At 42.0% G+C, this 23788-nt stretch overlaps 1 protein-coding gene across 1 annotated transcript in view; it reads left to right on the top strand.

Moving 5' to 3' along the window:
- ptprua (protein tyrosine phosphatase receptor type Ua) overlaps positions 1–23788 on the top strand; it is a 131801-nt gene that overhangs the window by 52592 nt on the left and 55421 nt on the right. Inside the window, 6 exon segments of the mRNA XM_030062985.1 lie at positions 725–806; positions 8200–8315; positions 12085–12256; positions 13489–13782; positions 20276–20596; positions 23151–23260. Coding sequence (XP_029918845.1) covers positions 725–806; positions 8200–8315; positions 12085–12256; positions 13489–13782; positions 20276–20596; positions 23151–23260 — 1095 coding nt within the window.

Raw genomic sequence — 23788 nt, 5'->3', positions numbered from 1 at the left:
TCCAAACCATAACTTTTGTAACCCCTAGTAATTACAGTGATAAGAGTTTACTATTAGTAGTATTGGTTTCAGTGTAGACTTTTGGTGTCCCATGTGGTTTTTGAAGTTTTTGGATGCAGATCTCTCATTAACTTCTGTCATCTCAGTAATGTTTGCTAAACTCTTTAGTATATCCAACAGACATGTTGGTTTTTCATCTGCATCTGAATAATGCATATTAAGGGGGTCTAAATTAATTTTTCATTACTTTTTTGTTTCAACTGTTAAAGGAGAAAAAAAATCCACCCTCAGGTCTTCTTCCGCTGTTATCGTCAATCTGTGATTGTAATGTATTCCTGGAGTTATTTTGGGATGGAGGGCTATAATTTACTATTTTGTTGCACCCACTTTCCCTCACTCTGCTTTGCCTACCTCTGCTGCTCTGTGAGTGTTAAATGTTGGTGAAGAGTTTCAAAGCGCAATAAAATAAGTTAAAATATCAGAGAGACTGGAAGAATGGAGTTTCCCTTTAAACTTCCAGTAACTGCGAGAAATAAACGGGCGAGTCATGAAATGTGCACTCTGCTGCCTGTTATCCCCAGCTGACCTTTGAAAAGACTTGAGCAGTCGCAGATGTGTGTCGGTGATTGAGACCTCCAACCTCTTGTTCTGTTTGCTCCTGGTTCTATTTGCCACTCAGGCTATAATCGTTCCTAGTCATTTCATTTGCCTATTTTCTCCCCAGGTTATCTTTGAGGCGACAGTTTCCGAGGACCGACAGGGCTACATCGCTTTAGATGACATTCTGCTGCTCAACTACCCCTGCTGTAAGTACCCAGCTCTCTCCACTGCCTGTACTCACTGACCTTTACTGAGCCTGGGCAAAGTGGCAGGCAGGACGAGTCCGGGCCAGGAAACCCGGCCTCTTCCCATAGGTGATTGAAGACTAGGAGGCAACCCCTCTGATGGGGAACCACTGAGGCACATATACCTGATACCTGCCCAAGTGCCAAGAGGCGCACTCACGCGGCAGGAAGCTTCTTTTTGTCCCAGCACAATAACTGACCTTTTCCCTCTGATGGCTCGGCTCCCAGCCGGGCGCTTTCAAAGCTAATGTGATGTTACAGGGTGGAAAAAGACAGCAAGCGGTCGCTCTCTGATCCTCTCCCCGTTTTTTTTTTTTTCTCTTCTTCTTTTCTTCCTCTTCTTTTGTCATCATTGAGACGCGAGGGGGTTGAGGCTCCATGAGTTTCGATATTGCCACATTATTTTCTGAGAGAATTCCCCATTACGCCCCCCCCAGAGTCCTTCCCCGCACCCACCCGCGTGCTCCGACTAGATGTCGTACCTAACGTTCCAGATCTTTTCCCATCACACCAAATCTTTGCTGCTGTGCCTCGGGTCTCCAAGCTTATTAACTCCGCTGGACTCCACGCTCACAGCAAAATATGATATGATGACAGTGACTGGAGATGGAAGTCATAGGAAATGCAGTGGCACTGATCCGTGTGGACCTCTCAGAACACGGAACACGGATGCAATAATAGTGATCAGTCTGCTTAGACTGTGGGCCTTTTAGCAAAAGTCAGTCAGTGCTGGATATAATGCAGCTTGTATGATTATTATAATCAGTCAGTAGGACATTGGTTGTTTATGAGAAGCTCTTAACCTGAATTGATTCTAATGCCAAAATTTTGTTGAGCAGATTTTTTACTTTTCAGATGTTTTTTCCAACCTGCCAGTCATGCAATTCTTGGAGAAACACTGAATGTATAATCAGTATCTTCAGGGCGAAAATATTGCTGTAGGTATGTGCTTTCAAAAGTCCATTTATGTCAAACTCTACTCATTAATTTAGAGTTACACTGGCATTCTTTGAGAGGGGTAATATTGTTTTTTAGCTGCATAAATTTGGGAAAATGTTAATGAATGATAATGTAGGGCATTTATGAGCTCATGAAATTCAGATCTCCTTTTCTGGCTCTGCTAAAAAAAAAAAAAAGAAAAAAAAAAAAAAAAATTAGGCAGACCTCAAGTTATAAATCATTGAATCCTCATTGAGAAACAGAAAAGGGAGCTCGTATAACCATCTATAACCAGCTTTCTTTTTTTTTTTGTACCCAAGCTCATCTCAAAGTTTTACCACTTACCCTCTGTCGCCCCTTCCTCGGTCGAGCTGCACGTGTTTCTATGGTGATTTGAGATGGGTTGCCGGGTAGCACTGTTGCCATGGCCCCCTACATGTGACTGAGGCCGGGTTTGGCCCTAGTGCAGATGGTGTTTCATGGACCCCCGCCTTCCCCATTAAATAATCAACGCTCCCATTAGGAGACAGTGTCCCTGCCAGGGGCCACTGTGTGTGCACACACATACCACACACACACGCACGCACGCACACATGCGCACACACACACACACACCGACATGCACTCACCGACACATGCAAACAGTCATGATCTCATACGCAAGCAAATGCTTAGTCTAGATAAATGCATATGTGTGCGTGATCACGCATCATTTTGTACCTCGGTGGCTGCATCTGCATGCCCTCACCGGCCCTCAGACAACACAAACAAATTGACACACACAAACATGTAAGCAAACATGACTAAGCTGGCACAAATTTCCCCACAGGCAGCAAGAATAATTGTTTGGCCCCCGGGAAAGATGCAAATCAACCCACGATTCTGTTCACATTCCAACTCACTTGACATTTTGTTGTTTGTTTCCACGTTTTCATTCGAGACACGTGTTTCAGTCAAAAGGAATCTTTCTTTAAGAAGGAAGTTCCTCTGAATAACAGGAGGCGTTACTAATTTAAATAACCACCATCTCAATCAGAAAGAATACGTCTGAGACTCAGATTGCCGCCCTCAATTTATATTTTGCCGTTTTAATTAAGACTAGGCAGGCCATAGGCCCACACCAGTGGGCATTCTGATTTTAAATGTAAATTTCCTGTATGGCTCTACCCTGTAAATGAAAGAGCCTCAGCATCTCATGACTTGTCCCATTTATTTGGCTTGTAATGCTTTGCATTTTTAATTTTCTAAAACTTTGTTTTACAAGTAAATTGAGACTTTTTTTTTCAGTTTTCTTCACATGACATACACCTGATTACAGAATATACACAGAAACAGCTAATTAGCTGCTAACATTGCTGCTAGTGTTCTAGCCTAGTGAACAGCATAAGTGATAGTATACATATACATGTGTAGACAGACTGATAGATAGATAGATAGATAGATAGATAGATAGATAGATCAATGTTTGTAGGAGAGAGAGACACCTGTGGAAAGCTCTCTCTCTCTTCTTCGGAAAGCCAAAGCATGAAAAGGACTGGAGGCAGAAAAGTAGGAAAGAGAAACATGAGAGAAGGGTAAAATCTGAGATGCCATTTCTATCATCCCATCCTCTGCCAGATGTCCGTTGCCACGGAAACCCAGGGCAAAGGTGTGTGTTTTGTGGACAGATGTGTTTGATTTCTCTTCCTCTGCTGGTGCGAGTCAGAATCCTGTCAGTGTCCAGAGGAAACGAGTCACAGCACAACACATCCTAGCAGCAAAACCACACCATGTCCCCATTAGTGTTCGACTGCATCCATGTTCTCATTTGCCAGCCTCACCAGCAGCAGGCCATCTCTGTCCAAGACCAGAAAAAAGACAGTGTCCATCAACAGCAGCTCACACACACTAGCCTTGTTTTTCCAGCAGGCCAAGAACATCTCTCATTAGCAGCATCACATTCAGCCGTGGGCTGGGTGTGACCACAGTAACGATAGCTTAATATCTCATATTTTGATGTTGGTTATTCTATCTCCTCAGATATTAAAATCAAGTGTTTTACATTCATGACTGTGGATGGGCTTTACAAATTATTGAAAGTGGAAAAATGAATATCCACCAACTAGCCAATATCCAATTTATGAATCTAGCTTACTCCATTTTTTATATAAATGTAGAGAGAGGAAAGTAGGTGGTTGCATAACTGTTGAGAAAAAGTTTGAGAAATACTGTTAGCATAGAGCTTTTACCTTTTGTGTTTGTGATAAGTGAGTTATGTGCTTCATTTTTTTGGGTTGTGGTTCACTGATAATAAGTTTGCTGTGCATTAAAACTAGCTACTAGCTATAATTTACACAACTCATCAGACCTTCTTTGCAGCAGCAGCCATTTTGACATGAAGTAGCAGGGTAAACACAGGTGTGGCTAATGGCATTGATATTTCATTTAGGTCTAACACAGCCAGGGTGCCGCTCTTGTTCTTGCTGGTTCACTGGACTGCAATGCAGCCTTCATTAATGTCATCAGCAGCACCAGTGTTTACCCTGCTGTCTCATGGCAAAATGGCTGCTGTGAAAAACAGATGAAGATAATGTATTGGTTTATTATAGAGGAAAAGCTGCCCGCCCATTTTCAATCGAAATCCACTTGTTGTTGAATTTGTCCTGAGTAGTCTGACCTCCAGCTCTGTCGATGTCTGTAAATGAAATATGGCCACCGTGTGAATAAAGCAAAGTGTCAGTGTTATAAAACGGCCTGAATGCTGTCTCAGAAACATTTTTCCCTCTGCCTGGAAGGTAGATCTACAGTCAAAATACAATGAATCACTGGCATGAAAATGGTATTGAATGTCAGTCTCAGTGCAAAGGTGGACGGGGTGAGAGGGCTCGCTGCGGGTGGCGGGGATTGGGAGATTATCGCTGCTTACTCCCTTTTAGCTCAATATGTTGGAGGGTGAGGGAGGTCTGAATGTGTTCCAGAGAAAAACTGTCACAGAGTGAAGATCACACCAATTACAGTGAAATTCATGAAAACAGGAGTGTTTTCAGAACATTTCTGAGGCATTAACGCCAAACAGGAATAAATGCATTAATCAGTCAAAGAAATTAACCTTGTGACCCTCTCTCCGTTTTAGTCACAGCGTTTTCCTACATGCAGTATAGAACAATTCTATCAGACTAAACTACGCAAGGCATTAGTGCAACACCAAAATATAAGCTTCAAAATGGGTCAGCAAAAGGAAAAGTAAATACATAAAATAATGGAAGGCTTAAGCAATGCTAGATGCTTTACATAATTTCTTTTTAAAGGTAGTGACTGAAAAGAAAGTCGGGGAATAATCTGTTTCATCACTGCAAGACATGCTAATTTCTTTAAGAAGAGAGATTTTCTTAGATTTCAAGGAGAGTTAAACCCAGGAACTCCCAAATTAGATTTTCTGTATCTCTACTCATTTGCAACATTTTTTTTGCCAGCATTACAGCAAGGCATATCAGAGTGATATATTAATGAGAATGCTCTTCATATAGTATCTTTGATGTTACTCTGTTTGACATTGTGGAATGGAATACAGCTTGTAAAGGCCTGATCGTCTGACAACAGAATATCAATGGAAGTGAACCAGAAATCAAAATCAATAGAACAGGCAGCGAATAAGGCCAGTTTACACCAGCTGTTGGTTTGATTAAACAACAAGAAAGGAAACTGGTAGTTCTATAGAAACTGCCTCATCTAATCTGTAGGGGCTCAAAAATGACGACTGTAGAAAGGGATAATTGGAGTATGATCCTGTCACCCATCAAAAGGAATAACAGATGACGCATCGCATTCCTGTTCTTTTACAATGCAGGGACAACATAATGAGATTGACTGAAAACTGTGACTGCTAAATAGCTTTTCAGTGTTCGGCGGTGGAAATGTATGCAGAGTAATGTTTGTAGTTTGTAGATGGCCAGCTGCTTTCAAAACCTGCACATGGTTTTTAAAAATATTACCATTTTTCAGGGCCTGTTGGAGTCAACTCTGCCATTTAGATGAGACCATAGAGAGCAAAATCAGCCCTCTGTCCCCAGCAGATGTTGGCTCAGGTGCTCCACAACTTTCAGTCAGTAGGCCCTTTCCAGAAAATCTGCACTCTGAATTGTCATTTTTTTTTTTTTTTTCACTTTGCATTGGTGGAAATGAGCAGAAACTGGCTGAATGCCTTTCTATGTGCTTAGATTAATGAAATATGAAACCATTTAGCAAATAAAATAAAATGAATGAAAATAAAAATGCTTGTCCCCTCTTGTCGTGCAACATGTCAACACCACATAGCCTTAACATTAATGGAAATCTGGTGAAATTGCCATCGTTTTACAATCATCAATTTCATGTCACTTTGTAATTTTGTCTGCATTATAAATATTGGGCTATGTAACATTGACAGTATCGACAGTATTAACCCGGTTAACCACCAGGTATCTACTCTGTTTTGCAAGTGCTCTGCACTGCCCCCAGTGGCCAAAAGGTTGTACTGACTCTTGACTTTGCTTAACACGCTGTAGTTTTTTTTCCAAAGTGTTCGAATTGAGCACCAAAACCAATGATGGCCCAGGGACACAAGATTTTGGTGCCTGTGTTCTCACTAGAGAGAGAACACAGGATCACTTGAGTTGACCAATCAACAATCTCCTAAGCGCTCGGGCGTCGGGTTCTGCCACTTTGTTTCCTGGTACTATGGTGTCAAGCTTACCCTGTGCCATACCATGTACTATCTGTATTTTTCATTTTTCATATTTATTATTTTCATCAGTATATCTTACATTTCTTACATTTCAACACTTAAACATCTTATATTCTCAGGCCACTTTATTGTATATACTTAGCCCTTACTGTATTTAGTGTATATATTTCACATTTTTAGTCTCTATTGTATATACTTTTAATTTTTAATTTTATTTTTTTGTTTTTATTGATGATGATGCTGTAACGTGTGAATTTCCCAGTCTGGGATCAATAAAGTATACCTATCTATCTATCTATCTATCTAAGAAACAAGAAGGCACCAGTAGAGCGCAGACCTCCACCAGGGTCGCAGCTGGAGGGTTAAAGCCCTGTTAGTGAGAAGCCATGCCCTTTTTTGGTAATGTTGTTACTATGGAGCATGCCCTTTCCGGCCAATCAGAATGGAAAAGCTGATCAGTGCCACCTTTGCTCATGATGGATGCATTTCGAAACTCTAGCCCTGTTTGTGCTAAGCGCCCCCCGTTGGTGCTCACCTTTGGTGCCAAATGTTACTCACTTCTTCATTGGCCCATGACCAATTTTCCCACCAAGCGTCATCCAAATAGTTTTTGATTTATCTTGCTGGCAGACTGATGAATGGACAGACAGATGGACAAGGGTGATCACATGAGCTCCTGCTGTTCCTCTTTGGTGGAGGTAATGATCTGGCATTGTGCAGTACACATGATACAAGGCAAGGCAGAGGTATTATTTAAAACTACGTAAGTTAGCATGTCATGTTCCACACATGTACACAATGAGCACGGTGTTTTTGTTGAAAAGCTGTTCTACATAAAAGCATCTTGGCAAAGAGTCGTGTGACTAAGTGCGGGGGTACCTCATTTGACAAACACTATACACATGCATTTCCACAGGCATACTGCTTATGCACTTCTTTGTTTAAGCAGCCCATGCAAAGTAGCCTACAGTATTCAGTGGAGTCATTTGGTAAAATGAGCCTTGTTTTCCATCTCAGCATCAGCCATTACATATCCAGTTGGGATTATAACAGACAATCATAACGAGCGGTGCTGCTCGGCTGTCATGAAGGCTGGGATAAAAACACAGAATAAGGATTTACCAGTATTTTTGATGGGAATATAAAAGACTCAAGATTCAGAAGATTTATAGTGCCTGGAGAGTACAGCATTTGATACCGCAGGAAAAACAAGGAGTCTTTCTGTGAGCTCAGGCAAGTGTTCAAGCCTCTGTCCCTGCAAAACTGAATGAAGTAACGTGTGTGTGTGTGTGTGTGTGTGTGTGTGTGTGCTGTTTCAAGAAAATTCTTGAGACAAGTAGATTTACATCTGTGGAATTATCTTACCCCATTGGCACAGTGCTTCACTTCGTTTAACAAATATAAGATTTGAAGACTCAATATGAGATGAAATGCCTCGTTAAGATGGCTATTTTTTGCAGGGTGCGTGTGCGGGTGCATGTGTATGCATGTGTGTACGAATACATGAAGCTGTGTATATTATACATGCATGTATGAGAGTGTGTCTGGGCCCTTGTGCGTACTTAGTGTCTTTTGAATAAATTACACCTCACATGTGTGTTTAATATATTTAGACATTGATGCTGAGCTCTCATTTTGCCCAGCTCACCAGTGTGTGTGTGTGTGTGTGTGTGTGTGTGTGTGTGTGTGTGCGTGTGTGTCCTCCTTCCACAGACAAGGTGCCTCATTTCTCTCGGCTGGGCGACGTGGAGGTGAATGCCGGGCAGAATGCCACGTTCCAGTGCGTGGCCACGGGCAAAACTGCTGAGACTGAACCCTTCCTACTGGAGGTGAGAATGAGACAGAAAGAGAGTGCCTGTGTGTGAGTGAGTGTTTTTTTTTTTTCTTTTTTTAGTCAAACACTGAGCTGTGACAAGGCAGTGTCTCAGCACCTGGATGAAAGAAGGCGATTGGGGACCAGGGGGGAAAAAAAGCAATCGGAAAGATAAGAGAGAGACATTTTACTTTCCTGGCAGTTAGCTGATGCTCTTATCCAGGGCATCTTCCATTTGTTATGTTTACATGCTTTTTTCTGTATTACCATTAAGTTCTTATTCAGGTTAATCTGCATACATGAGCCTTTGATAATCTGCTCCTGAGTCCCCCAGTTGCCAAAAATGAAGCAGTTTACAGATAAAATAGTGTGAAAAGGATCAGCTGCCTGCTCCCCCTCCCTCTTTGAAGAACAGAAGGTTACTTCAAACTACAGATAGTTTTTTTTTTTAAGTTATTTTTCCGGAGGCCGATCCAGATACATTATCTGTTACCTTCCCACCCATAGAAAACAGTACAAATACCAATTATTGTAAGAATCAGATAACAAATGTATGCATGTTCAAAACACATTCAGCTTTTCAGACAGGTCTCTCCAAAGATAATTAAGTATTTTGTAAATAAAAAACCATGTTATTTTTGTGCTGTTGCTAGTTTAACCCGCTGAAACTCAGGAACCTTGGGCAGGCTTTTATTTTTAAATAATTTGTTTTTTTTCCCACTTAACAAAAACCCAATTGATTTCTTTTTTTTCCTTTTTTTTGCAGGGACTTTGTGGTAATTATATTTGTAATTTAATTTGAATACAAATTTTCTTTTCTGTTTTGTTCTTGTTTTCACAAATTTTTGGTCATTTTCTTGTTTCATCAATTTGCTCATGGCCTCTTTCTCCATGTTTTTGAAAGAAACAGAAGACACAGAAAAAGTCACGAAAATGCCAAATTTGACAGAACTTTTTAGACTGATACCAATATTGCCTTTTAAAACTAATATCTGCTATCATGTGGTGCTGTGGGTGTGACTTAACAGTGAAAACAGTTCAAGATCCCTCAGTGGCCTCTAGCCAGGTAAGAGCAAAACAGAGCCCACACAGAAAAGAGAAAAAGAGGACAAATTTACTATAAAATTTGGAAAAACAGAAAAAGAAAAATTAAAAAACAAAAACTTAGAAAGAAAATGATCATGGAAATGATCACAATTTTTTTTAAAAAATCTGTAAAAAATGCATTATTCTTATTCTTATTCTTCTTATTTTATTCAAGTATGAAAAACTATTATTTATAAATTACAAGAAAATTATCCTAAAGTTACCTGAAAATTAAAAAAAAAGCCATATTATTACCATATTATTACCAAAATAAATAAATAAATAAAATAAAATAAAATAAAATAAAAATACAGAAACTACCCCAAATAATTATAATATTACAATAATTACACATAGGTTTTTGTGTTTAAGTGATATGGATGTACATTGATGTATTCATTGGAAAACAGGCCCCCAAATGATAATTTTGTCCTAATGTCTACATAGAGTAGCTGGCACAGTTCAGTGTCACACTCAGGACACTTGGCCTTTGCTGTGTGAAGTGGAGACTTTCTCATCATGGGACGGTCTCCCTAACTGCTAAGCCCCCCCGCCCTCCCATGTCAGCCTGGTCCAGAGCTGGTGACAAAGAGCTGAGGTCACCTTCCCTGGCTCTATCATGTTGTGTCGTTCTGTAATGCAACAGGAGCCATTACCTTGTCTGCTAGGCCCCCTAATAATGATTTAATACTGTTAAGAAATGAAGTAAATCTGCGACTCTGACTCTGTTTGTGTCTCATAGTTATTGTACAGCCACGTGGAAATTAATCATCTGAGACATTATTAACGTGTGCCTGTGCTTTCTTAGCCTTTTGATTGTGATGGCTTTTAGTTTACCGAGCCCCTAAAGTCATCTCTCTCATGCACAAACTGAAAATATTTTCAATTTTCCTATGAGCTATATATGAGCTAATATTAGTCTTCAAAAATCCATCTCTGAATGCCTCCACTCTTCTTCCGTCCTTGAAGCCTGCACATCTAAGTGCTTTTGAAATGATGGCAGCAGGGAGAAGCTTTGCAAATGAGATCTCAGTATACTTGGTGATCCATCCCTTGTGTTTCCGCCCGATTTTATTTCATATCCTCTTTTTTTTTCTCTCCTCCCGAATTGAAGCCTTTGAAGATCATCAGCGTGCACAAGAGCCATTTTTATCAACTCCATAGTCTTTCTGTCGAAGTCTGTTGACGGAGCTATGTGGGCAAACACACACATGCATCCGCACCAGCACATGCGATGATACCGACAAACAAACAAAATGTGGCTTGTCCTTTGTAATTTGCCTGTATGCTGTGCCGCACTTCACTTGGACTGCTCTGCCACAAGAATTAGCGATGTGAAAGCTCGCTGCCTGTCTTTCTAGCAGCCCTCGCCTCAACTCCTCCCCACTTTTCTCATTAAGAGTGAGAACCAGAGATTTATCACAAACCATTATTGCCGTCTGTTTCTCCATTTGTTGTTCGGGGCCTGTTTGATCGTCAACACTGTGAGGCTGCTAATTGCTGCTTCTCTTTGATCTCCCTGGCACTGCGGAGGTCCTCTCTGGACCAGTCTGGAGCAGCTCTCCTCAACTCTTCCCTCTATTTAGGTAGTCCAAACAAATTGTTAGCATAATGTTTCTTAATCAATTAGTATCATATCTCCTCCGGTGTCTTCTAGGCCAAATTGCAGACTACTTTTTCTGACTCTATTTAGATCTTTAACGTCAACGTGTTTGTTCTCGGTCCGATCCTGAATTAATTATTACACCAACTCTTAATTAACAATATGATACGGGGATCGCTGCCAGACTGGGGGATGGTGGCGGCAGACTTGGCTCATACATGAATTTATTTACTTAAAAAGCCTGCAGGTTGGCTTTAAGGCGGGATGCAGTTTTGATGCCACCGACGTATGGAATCAAGTAAATGCACGCTGTGCTTTGAAGCACTGGCTCAATACAGACCCAAATACATACTGCATAGATGAATGCAAAATTGTTGAAAAGGGGAAAAAAAAAGAATCAAATTGGAAATCTCCTTGAGGCTCAAAGGAAGAAAGAGACAGATGCACAATCATATTGATACTGAAGCTAAACTTTAAAACGAGCAATAATCTATAGCTTTAGGGGGTATTACCCAGCCGCTGTACATCCGATTTCATATTTTCTAAATGTGCCGCCTGCTTTTTTTTTTTTTCTATCCTGCTAAACCAATTCAAACATCCAGATGTCAAACCCACTTACTTGTGAAAGGCGCGAGCGGGCGACAGCTTACATAATATTCTGCTTATTCTGTGAGCGAGCAGCATATATTGGAGCCTGCACCTGGAACAGCTTATTCCAAACGTTGGCCTCTGATTTCCTGTTGCCGTGGTTGAGCCGATTGCCAGCACGCCTGGAGCGCTGACACATTAGCATGGCGAGAGATGAGGAGATGTCAGCTTGAGCCTCCTGTTGGAAACAACAACTGGGAGGCCTGTGTCACCAGCCTCGCAAGGGGAAGCGCTATTGTTAAGCGTGACATTCACAGCAGATTTATTATCCCCGCCCTCCCACGTCGCTAATTTTGACCCTCCTTTGTCTGTCTGTCTCCTTCCCAGGCCGCTACAAATGTTTAATCACCTGAATAGTCTTTCCGATAAACATAATCACCTGCAAACAGGTGGGCCGGCCTCCTCACGTCTGTTTTTCTCTCCGTGTGGTCTTTGTCTGGCTTGTCAGCGGAGGAACGGCATGGTGTTGGACACGGCCTCCATCTCACGGCTGAGCCACAAGCGGCTGATGGCGACGTTCCAGGTGGAGGCACAGCGCGGCGAGCAGGACCTCTACCGCTGCATCACCCTGTCGTCGAGGGGCGCCACCGTCTCCAACTTTGGCGAACTCATCGTCAGAGGTATGCTGGATTTGGCAACATGTAGGCTGTTAGACACACACACACACACATACACATATTACATCCACTCCAGCAAGTGAACAAGCACGCTGGCCTGTCCAGCCTGACCTAATGTAGTAACTCCCTCAGTGATAGCCTCATAAACATACAGTATGCAAATGTACTTGCATAAGAACCCCCACCACGCACACACATACACACACACATGCACATGCACACACATACACACACACTTACAGCTTGTTCAACCATATGCTTGGAGCCAGGCAGCTAAACACACACACACACACACACACACACACTCACACAGATGTCCCTATTCTTGTTTTCTCTCTCCTCGCAGCATAAATCCACACACTCCCACACGGAGCAAAGTGCTTTTATGCATTTATGGTATATATGTAATGCATGCTCAGGAACCCAGATGGCCCTGTATGTGGTTGTAACTGACCATTGCACTTCTCTTTTCCCTCCCACACCCACTTTGCCGTTCCTGTGCAACCTTCACAAAGTCAGTGAATCACTCTCCGAATCATCACATGTAGAGAGCCGTGTTCGCTGTATGTGTCAACCATGTCGCCGATGCACTCTCCAAACTATAAGTGTATAAGCATCAACATTTGTGGAATTAATTAAATTTGCGCAGGGTTGATAAGGGTCACATTATCCATCAAAGCTCTTTTATGGCGAGAGGACAGAATTAGTCATGCTATCATTCATGCAAATAAGCCCTTATTCAGCGTCATTAGGGTGAAAATTAAGAATTCGCTCCATTCAAGAGCCTCTCTCACAGTCCTGATGTGATTAAAAGATTTTTGTGAATCGGTGCTCTAGCAGAGCAGAAATAATGTTATTGAAATTGGGGGGGGGGGGGAAATGAAAATGGTAAAATCCTTGACTTTTCCTTTGTTTGAATGATGCAGTCACTTTCTGCTTAAATTGGCAGTGTTTTGATTGTCTTTGAATGTTCTCAATCAGTTTTTGTCATGGAGAGATTTTCATATTATGCTGTTGTTTTTAATAAATGTTACTGATGCACAATGGCAAAACAAACAGCTAATTGGCTCATCTGTTGTAAACTGAGAATGTTTTTTTTTTTTTTTACAAGGATAATGCTTATGCGCACAATGTGACCACCCAGCCAAGTGCTACTGTGTGCTCCTTCGTGAATTAGCTCCTCTGAAATACGCTACATGATGTACACCGGTGTCCTGTCTCTTCTCCTTCTGCAGTGCCCCCCACACCCATTGCACCCCCCCAGCTCCTGCGGGCAGGTCCCACCTATCTGATCATCCAGCTCAACACCAACTCCATCGTAGGGGACGGGCCGGTCATCCGCCGTGAGATCCAGTACCGAGCCAGCCAGTCGCCGTGGACGGAGACTCACGGTGTGGGCTCACTCACCTATAAAGTCTGGCATCTGGAACCAGACACTGAGTACCGAATCAGTGTCCTGCTAACCCGTCCTGGGGAGGGGGGCACGGGGGCACCTGGGCCCCCACTGATCAGCAGGACCAAGTGTGCAGGTGAGTTGGATCAAGCTTTGAATCTGTCATTAAAAAAAGTGCAAGTCTTTTATGTAATCATGCAGATTAGCGTTCATCAGAGGGGGAACTGCTCATCGTGTCATTGGTTGAGATAAGTCTCTGTGGGTCAGAGAATCACAGTTTTTTTTTTTGCCAAGCAGTTTTAGTTGATGTTCACATTATTGTAGAAAATTTTGCATGTGCCCCTTTCATTTCAACTGAGCCCAATTTTCTGGTTGCGTCCAGACCATCGCAATATGCAGCATAAAAGTGCAGCACTCTGCATACACTTTTAACCCTATAAAGCCTGAACTATGAAAGAATTGGCAGAAAATTCCAATTTTTTTTAAATTGAACCCTTTATTTAGTCCTATAATAAAATATATATAAAAAAAAAAGAAAAAAAAAACAAAAAATATGTTATTACACGACCTTTCTGGTGTATGATATATGATATGTACTTGAAGTGCCAATGGTATGGTCCAGGGTGAACAGGGGAAGTGTTCAAAGGTATACAACAGTATTTTGGTCAAGTATTGATTAAACTGAAAATGAAAAAACGGAATTGAAAATGTGTATCATATATGATACAAATGGCTTTATAGAGTTAAAGGCACAACCAGTGACAGTAGCATAGGCTTAGCTTAGCGTAGGTGTAGGACAGCTGCAAAATGGAGGAGAAACTGTGTGTTGTTGAGGAGTTTCCTGAGCCGTACAAGAGAAGTACAAAGGAATACAGAGACCACACTTAAACAACATTTGCATGGTGGAATGTCAGCCTGCAGGTGAATCTACCAGGTTTGGAGGTTCAGTTTCCTGGAGACAGCAGAGGCAACATGAGTGTTGGTGAACAAGGAGGAGTGCTGCATATGGAGCTTGTACAAACCGGCTTACTCCTTTCCCTGCATGCAGCCCAGACTCATGACCCCATGAGGAACCTACCCCACTGCTGAGCACCTGCAAGTGCCTCAGCCATAGCGAACAAACCCTAATGCTCCCTTTCATTTGGCACAGCCCCATCCATCACCCTCTGAGCCTTTGCAAGCACTTGTACCATAGAAAACAACACTTTGATTGCCCCTGCAATGGATCACAACTGTCTGCGCTGAAAAGCCTTGGCTGCCATGGTTGTCCTCAATAACAAGACGCCAGAAGAAGCGTTCGTCCTTAGCTTGGCCCCAATACCTAAGAGCCTTACACCACCTAAGACGGCTACTGTGAGAAGAGAAATACTCAGGCTACCTCATGAAGCACAGTTTGCACTGGCATAAAGTCATAAAGTCATTTCTACTCAAGTACTTCTATTCTGCAAGTATGTTCATTTGTTTGTTTGTTTGTTGATGCTCTTTTATCAGCAAAAATAATTACTAGCCACAGTAAGCCATAATAGTTAATTTTCATCTATTAAAATCTGGATGTTAAAAGCTAAGCAAAAGAGTGTTGGAAACAAGAATAGATAAGGAAGAGAGCAGTAGGCCTATATACTGCAAAGCATTACATAGTGAAGTGGGCACAACAGGCAAGCACACAAAAAAATAACTAAATAATAATTTACAGGAAAGCAGAGTTGAACAGCACCCTAAGTACAGTTCAGTGCAGTTGGTTTTATGGATATTGTTATAATTAGCCTGTGTAAGCTGTGGCCAATATCTCCTCTCTTGAAATGTGGCGAGTTCAGTTCTAATCCACATTTAATGTTCTTACTGATTATGGTTAAATTAATACAATACTCCTTTGTCATGAGGGCTGATCTTGTAGCTGGCCTTTTTATGTGTCACATAAAAGATGAGCAACTGAATTTGTTTCTCATCACCATATTAATGGCGGTAGGCAGAAGGGGTGGTGGTGTGTGGGAGGGCAAATAAAAAAATTAACAAAAAAAAAAAACAAAAAAAACAGAATTTAGGACGATACATGACAGGTACATTTAAACAGTGACCATATTTTTGCACCTGTCATAAAATGTAGTGGTTTAACATTGTTCCGTGGTCATCACAAAAGTAATTAATAATGAATGGAAAACCTTTCAAACCGAGGTTGTAGTGCTTCATTAAAACACCATGTACAATATAAATAAGTAGTGGAATCGACTAGGCGACATAAAATTTCTTAGCCAGTAGCAAAAATTAGAAATTCGATCGGGGCAGAGGTGACATGGCTGATCATCTGTCTGCCTGACTTTCGAACGTAGAAAAGAAAGTAGGCGTAGAAAGTGTCGAGCTCATGTGTCGCGCGTGGTCCAGTCCTGTGAGCTGGGAGCTGTCACTCATTCCATCTTCTACCGACTCCCTGGAACAAAGTTTAATAGTAGCTTTTTTTTTTTTTTTTTGAACCGTAGTAATACTGTTTTTAACCAGTGTTTGTTTGGCTTGGCTCTGCCTTCGAGGCCCCAAGTTAGGGTAGCTAGGGTAGCTAATTAACAAATAAACAATAGCTGGAGATCGTAAATCATAAAGTGACCATGGGAAATAGTGCTGCTGAATGAGCTGTAATTTGGACTGAAATGGATAGACTGAAATTAAGAAATGTAAGAACATCACCAGTATTTAACAAGCCTAGTAGTGACAATTTGGACTTGGTGGAAGGATGTTCATTGGGGAAAAAACTGATTAAAAAAAAAAAAAAAAAAAAAGCATAGTGATTCATGATAGATCTGAATAATTATTGCTTTAATTGACTATGACTGCAACTTATGATGAGCTCCCTTAATGCAATAATGTTTGCAGATGTAGCTTATCACATACTACCTACTGTATATATTGTTGGGGCGCTGCTCATACAGCAATGTCAGTTACTGTCAGCTGTGAGTGTGTGTTGTCTTACCTTAATAAAGATTTAGCTAGATATTACCATACTGTAAAACTCAGAGGTCCATAGGTATGCTTTCATCTAAATTCATTTACATATGTGATGAGATTATGGGAGCTGTGCAGAAGAGCTGCCATTCATTTACATTTTCCACAACAATACAAGCTTTACCTCTTAATTTGATACAGAGAGGAATTTATTCACACTTTCCTTCACACTGTAATGTAGCTCGGTGAGGCATCTCACCCCTGACTCACTGACTGACGTAATATGGTTTTTAAAGACCACAGTGCCCTGGTGCAAAAGTTCAGTGCAGCTTTAATTTAGGCCTTCTTTGCTTAAGAACTTCTCGTTTCGTCAGTTCATGTGAATAGCAGAGGGCAGGGTCTCCCTCGAAGCTCTCATCTACATTTTATCCCATAGTACTGTTCATGTGGGTGAAAAAGGCATCCCGCTGTTTTGTCAAGTAGACGACATGACATCCCTGTCACCTGCCACACTCCTTGATCCACTCCTGTCAGCGTCTTCCAGTCGCCCACCTCCTGTCAGCTCCCTTCGCCCAGATCTGAAGCTTTATCCCCGGGGAGAAAGCAGCAGACAGCGGAGGCCCTGTGACACACAACTGTGGATGAATTTGTCTCGCTTTATCTCTCAGAGAGCCTCTTTTCTACTTTAAAATGGAAAGCCCGTTCTTCTTGGGAAGTCTTTGTCTCTGGCATTTTACATGTGTACCAATACACAGGAGGTGGCGGTCCCTTGTGCCACAATCCAGTGTGAACATTCACGCAAAAGCCTGGTTCAGATGTTAAAACAGTGATGCACTCGCAGAGCAGAAGTTCCCAAATGTTTTCATTTGTGTCTTGGATCCCGAACTTGGCACACATTTAGCCCACAAATCTCAATCTGTGAAGATTTTTTTTTTTTTTGCCACAGGGACCCATATGGGAAGACTTAATATGAGAAGTTGTTGATATACAAATGAATTGTACAACTGTCTGCACTCTACATTGGGAGATAATAGTGTGTGGTTCATGCTTTCATGCTACACATTAGTAACTTGGCATTCATGCTTCTTGCACTTCTCATGCCGAGTAGTCAAGCAGCAAAATTTAGCTTCCCGAAAAATGCCTGTGGTTCCAGCTCGTCTTTATACAGCCAATCCCGGATGGAGGCCTGGAGGCTAATTTCAATCATTTAAATGAATGACTGAAATTAGTCTGTTCTCACTGAAACTCCATGGGGACTCCTGGCACCCAGCTGCTGGTACTCAGACACCCAACTACAAAGAGCATCATGTCATGCTGTCACATGATTTAAATGTTAAAGATATTGAACATTGGAACAAGCTATCATCAGATTCAATATTCAAATTCAGCCTTTAAACACCCAAACAAGTAGAGGACCAGGGTGTGTGTTGATAGTCCATCATAATGCCAGCAGTGACAGGGACTGGCCTCTCCGTCTGCTGTTGAGATGAAATGTGCACGAGCCAGCTGGGCCCCGAGGGACCCTCCCCCATTTATCTTCTTCACCCCCCCCCCAAGTCCCGCCTGGTACTCCTCCCTCACTCCTGCTGCCTCTGGCTAATCCCTCTGATTAGCTGACTGTGGGGCAGGGGCAGTACTGGTGGAGGACTGGAGGGAGGACAGGACAGGGCCCGCTGTGGGGCCACTGTGATGATGAGTAATGGAGCCCCTAAGAAACCCAGCAGCCAGCGACTTTCTGCCTCCACCACAGTCAGACCACTACATGGGGCTGATACTGGTCCATTGTTTAAAATCCGATATCAACCAGTGATCATATCCTTTGATGTGATAGATAGGATGCAGTGCACATCTCTATTGTGTGATCAACACTGGTTGGCTATGAGAAGCCATATAACCTGGTTATAATCTAAAAGTAATCACATAGTATTATAGTATTTAGGGTTCAACTGGTCAATAGTGATCCTGATTTTTTTTTTTTTTTTTTTTTTTTTTTTTTATTGAAGCTGCCAGTAGCTGAAATTTTGTGCCAATATTTCATATCTTTAAAACTGAAAATGAAAACCAGAAAGCTATTACTGGAGTAATTCTGTATTTAATGACATATTTGAATGCATATGAATAAATAAAATGAACAAAGAGAATATTGCAAATGCAAAATAAAAAGATGACAGAGACACCTTCGAACAGTATTAAAAATGAAAAGAGCTAGAGCTTAACCTCTTTCTTATTAGAAAGGAACCCTATTATGATTGTAATATAAACATAAACTACAAAGTATGTTTTCACAGAAATGACTCTAAATGTGATCTACAACTTTTCCAAACAAGGAGCTGTAATCAGTTTAATAAATAGACCTAATCGAGTTAGTACTGTGACATTTAATTGAGAGTCCCATGGTCTCAATACTGTTTCTGGAGTTTTACCACACAGCAAAGCAAATAAAATTATGGGGGAATCAATACACTTGTTTTGCTTGTTGTTTTTTGTCATGAAAATGGTCAAAGACACTTTAAAGACAAAGTGAATTGGTACTAACATGTGCTGTCAGCTTCAATCCAGAAATATTTCTATCCGTTTGGACCTTCAGACGTATAACACAAACTGTACGCAGGTTTCACCCTTTTGGGAAAGAGCAAAGATTTTTCGAAGCGGCAAGGACTGAACATTTTGTAAGGACAGACATGTTCCTTCTCTCTCTCCTCTCTATCCCCTCAGAACTTTTTTCTCCTTTTTGACATTCACTTACGGAGCAGCTTCCTGTCTATGTTTAGTCAAATCTTGCTTCCAGGATGGCTTACCAGAGCAGCCTCCCAGTTGTCAGCAGCCCTCCACAGCCTGCCACACCACGCTGAGGGCAGCTGCCCTCCTCTTGCTTTTCTGATGCCTCAGCAGTACGCTTCAAGATCGCAGCCAGGCTACAGGACACAAATAACCTCCGTGCGCTCCAATGTGGACATTTTACATGACAGCGACGGAGAGATCTCCAGTCGCAGCTTTCACACATGACAGTAGTAATTAGGCCTCATCAGTTAGTATCTGTTGCTCTGCCAGGGCTGCGCTCTTGTATCGTGCTGAACCTCATTCACTTCATGAATACAGGGACATGGAAATGTTTATAATGCTGCGATGTATACCTCCCCTCGGCTGTTTTTCACCCCACTGTCACCTCCAGTTGCAACTTTGGAAAGTAAGCTTCAACGGCTAGTTTCTCTTTCCTCCGTCTCTCTGTTTTTAAAGCTGCACTAGGCAAGATTTTTATGTATAAATACAACTGTCAGCAGCCAAATCTCAAACTGAGGCTGCAATAGAGAAGAGTGTCCCATCACCACTACTTGAGACCGGGTAGATTCAGCCTATTTGTCCAAATGAAATCCTGTTGTCAGGTCTATAGACTTCTCTGCTCACAAGAGGTGAGGAATGGAAACGAGTTAAATACAAAACTGTCTCCTAAACAACAGCAAAAGGTCTGTCCAGAGAAACCTGGACTCACCACTGTTAGATGTTTTGCCTCTCTCGTCCTTTAGTTTCTTTGGTAAAAAACATCGCAGAGGGTCTGGATTTGTAAACATGAACATGTTAAGTGCAGTTTTTCTAGGAATGCAACAATATGTCAAAATTCAGTATTATCAGTATTTTTCAATACAAAAACCCCTCCATGTGACTTGATTTCTTCCCCTCTGCCTTTCCGTCCCTTTCAGAGCCCATGCGTGCCTTGCGGGGGCTGACGGCCACAGAGATCCAGCCCCGGCAGCTGGCCCTCCAGTGGGAGCCTCTGGGCTACAACCTCACCCGCTGCCACACCTACTCCTTGTCCCTGTGCTACCGCTACTCCACGCCAACAGGGGGCAGCGGAGGGAACAACGCCACCGTCCGAGAGTGCCTGTCAGTGGAGCGCAACACATCTCACTTCGTCCTCAGAGACCTGCCACCCTTCCGCTCCATCCACGTCCGGCTGGCGCTGGCCAACCCCGAGGGGAAGAAGGAGAGCCGAGAGGTCACCTTCCAGACGGAAGAAGACAGTGAGTGGGCAGTCTCATATTTCTCAGCGTGCACAGGGACAACAGAATGCATGGTCTGCTGGAAATAAGACATACAGTTGTTATTTTTGTAGAACTCAACTGTAGTGATGGATGATCCCTTTATTTCGACACTGATCAGAAACTATTGGCACAGCAAAAAAACACCTCAGAGCAGATTGAAATTCTGTTTTCTATTTTTTGCGCAAGCTCATTCATGCTCAGATAATTATTGTGCACTGTTTACACAAATCCATGCTTTCAGTCATCTACTACTAATAAAAAAAAAAAAAGAAAAAAATATTGACCAACGAAATAAGCTGGAACAGCGTAACGACACAGAGGTTCAGCCTTTTAAATGGAGTCCAATGAAACATTAATCAGCAATGCCTGCGCCAGTAGCAAAATGGCAAAATGATTTCGCTTATCTATTTTCCTGTGTACATCAGCAGATTAAGCACATTCTAATGCAAATTCCCAGAGATTGGACGAGTCAAAGGTCAAAGTATTCTTATGTAGAATAAGCAAGACGTTTCAATGTAATCAAATGCCACTCACAGTCTTGACCATGCCAAAAATGTGAGGGGGGATGAGGGCAGGGGGCCTGGTGATAGTGGCAGCTTGTTTTGTCTTGAATCTTCTAAGGGCGTAGTTTTCCTATAGTATACAGTATATAATATAGTGTTACACTCAATTTAATAGCAATACTTGGAAAGGCAGTAGAAGCAATAAGGAAAAAAAATATACTTAATTATCTGCAGCTACAACTTGCTGTTTTTTCAACAGGAGGAAATGAATGGGAAAAACTAAAGGATTTTCTTTTGCATGCTGTAGTATGCAGCAAGGTATTTCCATTCTGTTCATTTGGTCTGACTGGTTTAGAAGGGACAAGTTTTTCTAAATCTTACATGTCAAAAAAACAAGTCAAGCGTCTTTTTTTCACCTTTCTTGAAATCTTGAATGTCAGCACCAGTGAAAAATTTCCTTTTGAGCCTCTGAATGCCAGTTTGACAGTCTCCAATCCCCCTGTCAGAAAGAGAGCCACCATCACCCTCAAAACTACAGTAATTGAGCCCCAGCCGGTGACAGTTCCTCGTGCCCATTTCCTATTGGGCTCGACAGTCAAACATTTGTGTAATGCTTTGCTTACACTGTGGCTGGGCTGCTCGGAAGAAGCAGATTTGGCTGTCAGGGATTCATGGATACAGCAGGATTTTCCTCCAGTGCGCTCTGCCTACCTCAGCTTCAACTTCTGAGGCAAACAGGCGGACCATGAGGTTTGTTATTGCAAAAGACTGGCATGGAGTAACACCAGTCAGTCTTCTGTTACACAGCAAGAAACACACGCATTAGGGAAAGAGAGAGAGAGAGAGAGAGCAAGTCTTAGAGTACGAGATGCTCATTTATTAGAATATTCATAATAGTTTCTCATGAATATTGCTCTTTTGATTCAGTTTTATACCATTGCGGTTAAAGGGGCAATAAGTATGATTTGTTTTTTTTCTTTTATGGCTCCATAGTGCAAATTGATTATAATTAATCTTGAGGGGTCAGTGGGGTAGACGATCAGTACCAGTGACTGAACAATTACTTCACCAGGAGCTGAGATTTATGGCTTTCTTCTGACTTTCTAGCACTACTTTTTTGGATTAAGATACTTATTTTGTGTACTTAAAATCTCCTACTCAAAATTGTCAGATATAGTTGTACATTATTTAGAGGGATAGTTCACCTATTTCCCCCCCAGCTGTTCTGTAGGACAGTAGTGGCTCTATCCTCCTCTCATTGTTACTGAATGCTGGATACTGGCTGGATGCTCCACATGCTAACTGTTAAAGCGGTTATTTTTCAGAATGTTAGCTGGGGGGAAGTCCATCTCAATGGCAGGAGGCTAACAGTTAGCATTTGGAGCATCCAGCACTCAGTAACAATGAGAGAAAGATAGCACCACTACTGTTTTTCAAACTAAGTGAACTTCCCCTTTAAGATTGCTTACTACATTTCTACATGCTGTTGTTTCTGAGATAATGCTACTTGGTTGCTATCACTCAGCGTAGTGTATTTATGAGGACTGTCCATGTTCTCATCTCATAACAGGTAAGTTAATCAACCATCCCGTCGACCAAAAGTTTAGTTTATTCCTTTAAGAATATTCATGTCATCTTGACAAAAATGCAGCAACGTATTTATGCAGCTCACAGAGAGGCTCACTTCTCTGCTTCTTTGTCACTAAGGTGCTAAAGAAGAAAAATAGACTGTCATCCTCCAAGACATGGTGCTCTGTTATCACGCAGTAGAAGCCTTGGGGGCCACCAGGCAGAATCTCAATTCATCCAGAGGGCTGGTATCAAGCCGGTCCATGGATCCCTTTCATCACTTCCCCTCTCAGCCGTCTCTCTGTTGTCCCTTTCGCCCTCCTCCATCTCTCTCCGGCCCTCTGCCTTTTCAGTCTTTCCAAGGTGTTTTACCCCCTGGCATGCCTGCACAAGAGTCCATTAACTTGAGTCCAGAGTGGAGTGTTTGTTTCTGAGAGGGTTGTTTTTCTCTCCTGCTGTAGTTCCCGGCGGCATCGCTCCAGAATCCTTGACCTTCACCCCGCTGGATGACATGATTTTCCTCAAGTGGGAGGAGCCTGTGGAGCCCAATGGCCTCATCACCCAGTATGAGGTATGATATCCAAACCTTTGTGTTCATGCAAAAAGATCCACCATCCACGGTGATACAGTAATCAGAACAGCTGCATTTGCATCACATGCTAATCCTTTACAGGTGTGGGATGTTATTTTCCCCTTGCCAGTATCTATTTTGCTCATCCTCCTTCAGTGTAATGACTCAGATCAAGGAAGAGGTGTCTCCTCTGCATGCTTTAGATACAGCTCTCTGGCGTGCCCAAGTGTTTTCTGTGCTGCATCCCCTCTTTAATTTCCCCAAGCTTTTCTTTTTTGGGGCTTTTTTGTTTTTCCCAACCACTGGTAGCACACAAGCCTCAGTCACAAGAGAGGGGAGGACCCACTTTTCACAGTTCATGGGATTTACTGTATATGTTCATATGCTAATGAAGCTGAGCCACAGACTCCAGGCTGTAATTACATGGGGGACAACCATTATAATTACTTATTTGCCTAAGAGATGCCTCCACAAGGGGGCAACTTTAAATGTTTCTAATTAATTATTGATGGCCCCCTATCAACCGTA

Source organism: Myripristis murdjan, chromosome 11, assembly GCF_902150065.1.
Source record: "Myripristis murdjan chromosome 11, fMyrMur1.1, whole genome shotgun sequence".
In the NCBI taxonomy this organism is placed as follows: domain Eukaryota; kingdom Metazoa; phylum Chordata; class Actinopteri; order Holocentriformes; family Holocentridae; genus Myripristis; species Myripristis murdjan.
This window is presented reverse-complemented; position numbering and strand designations above follow the sequence as displayed.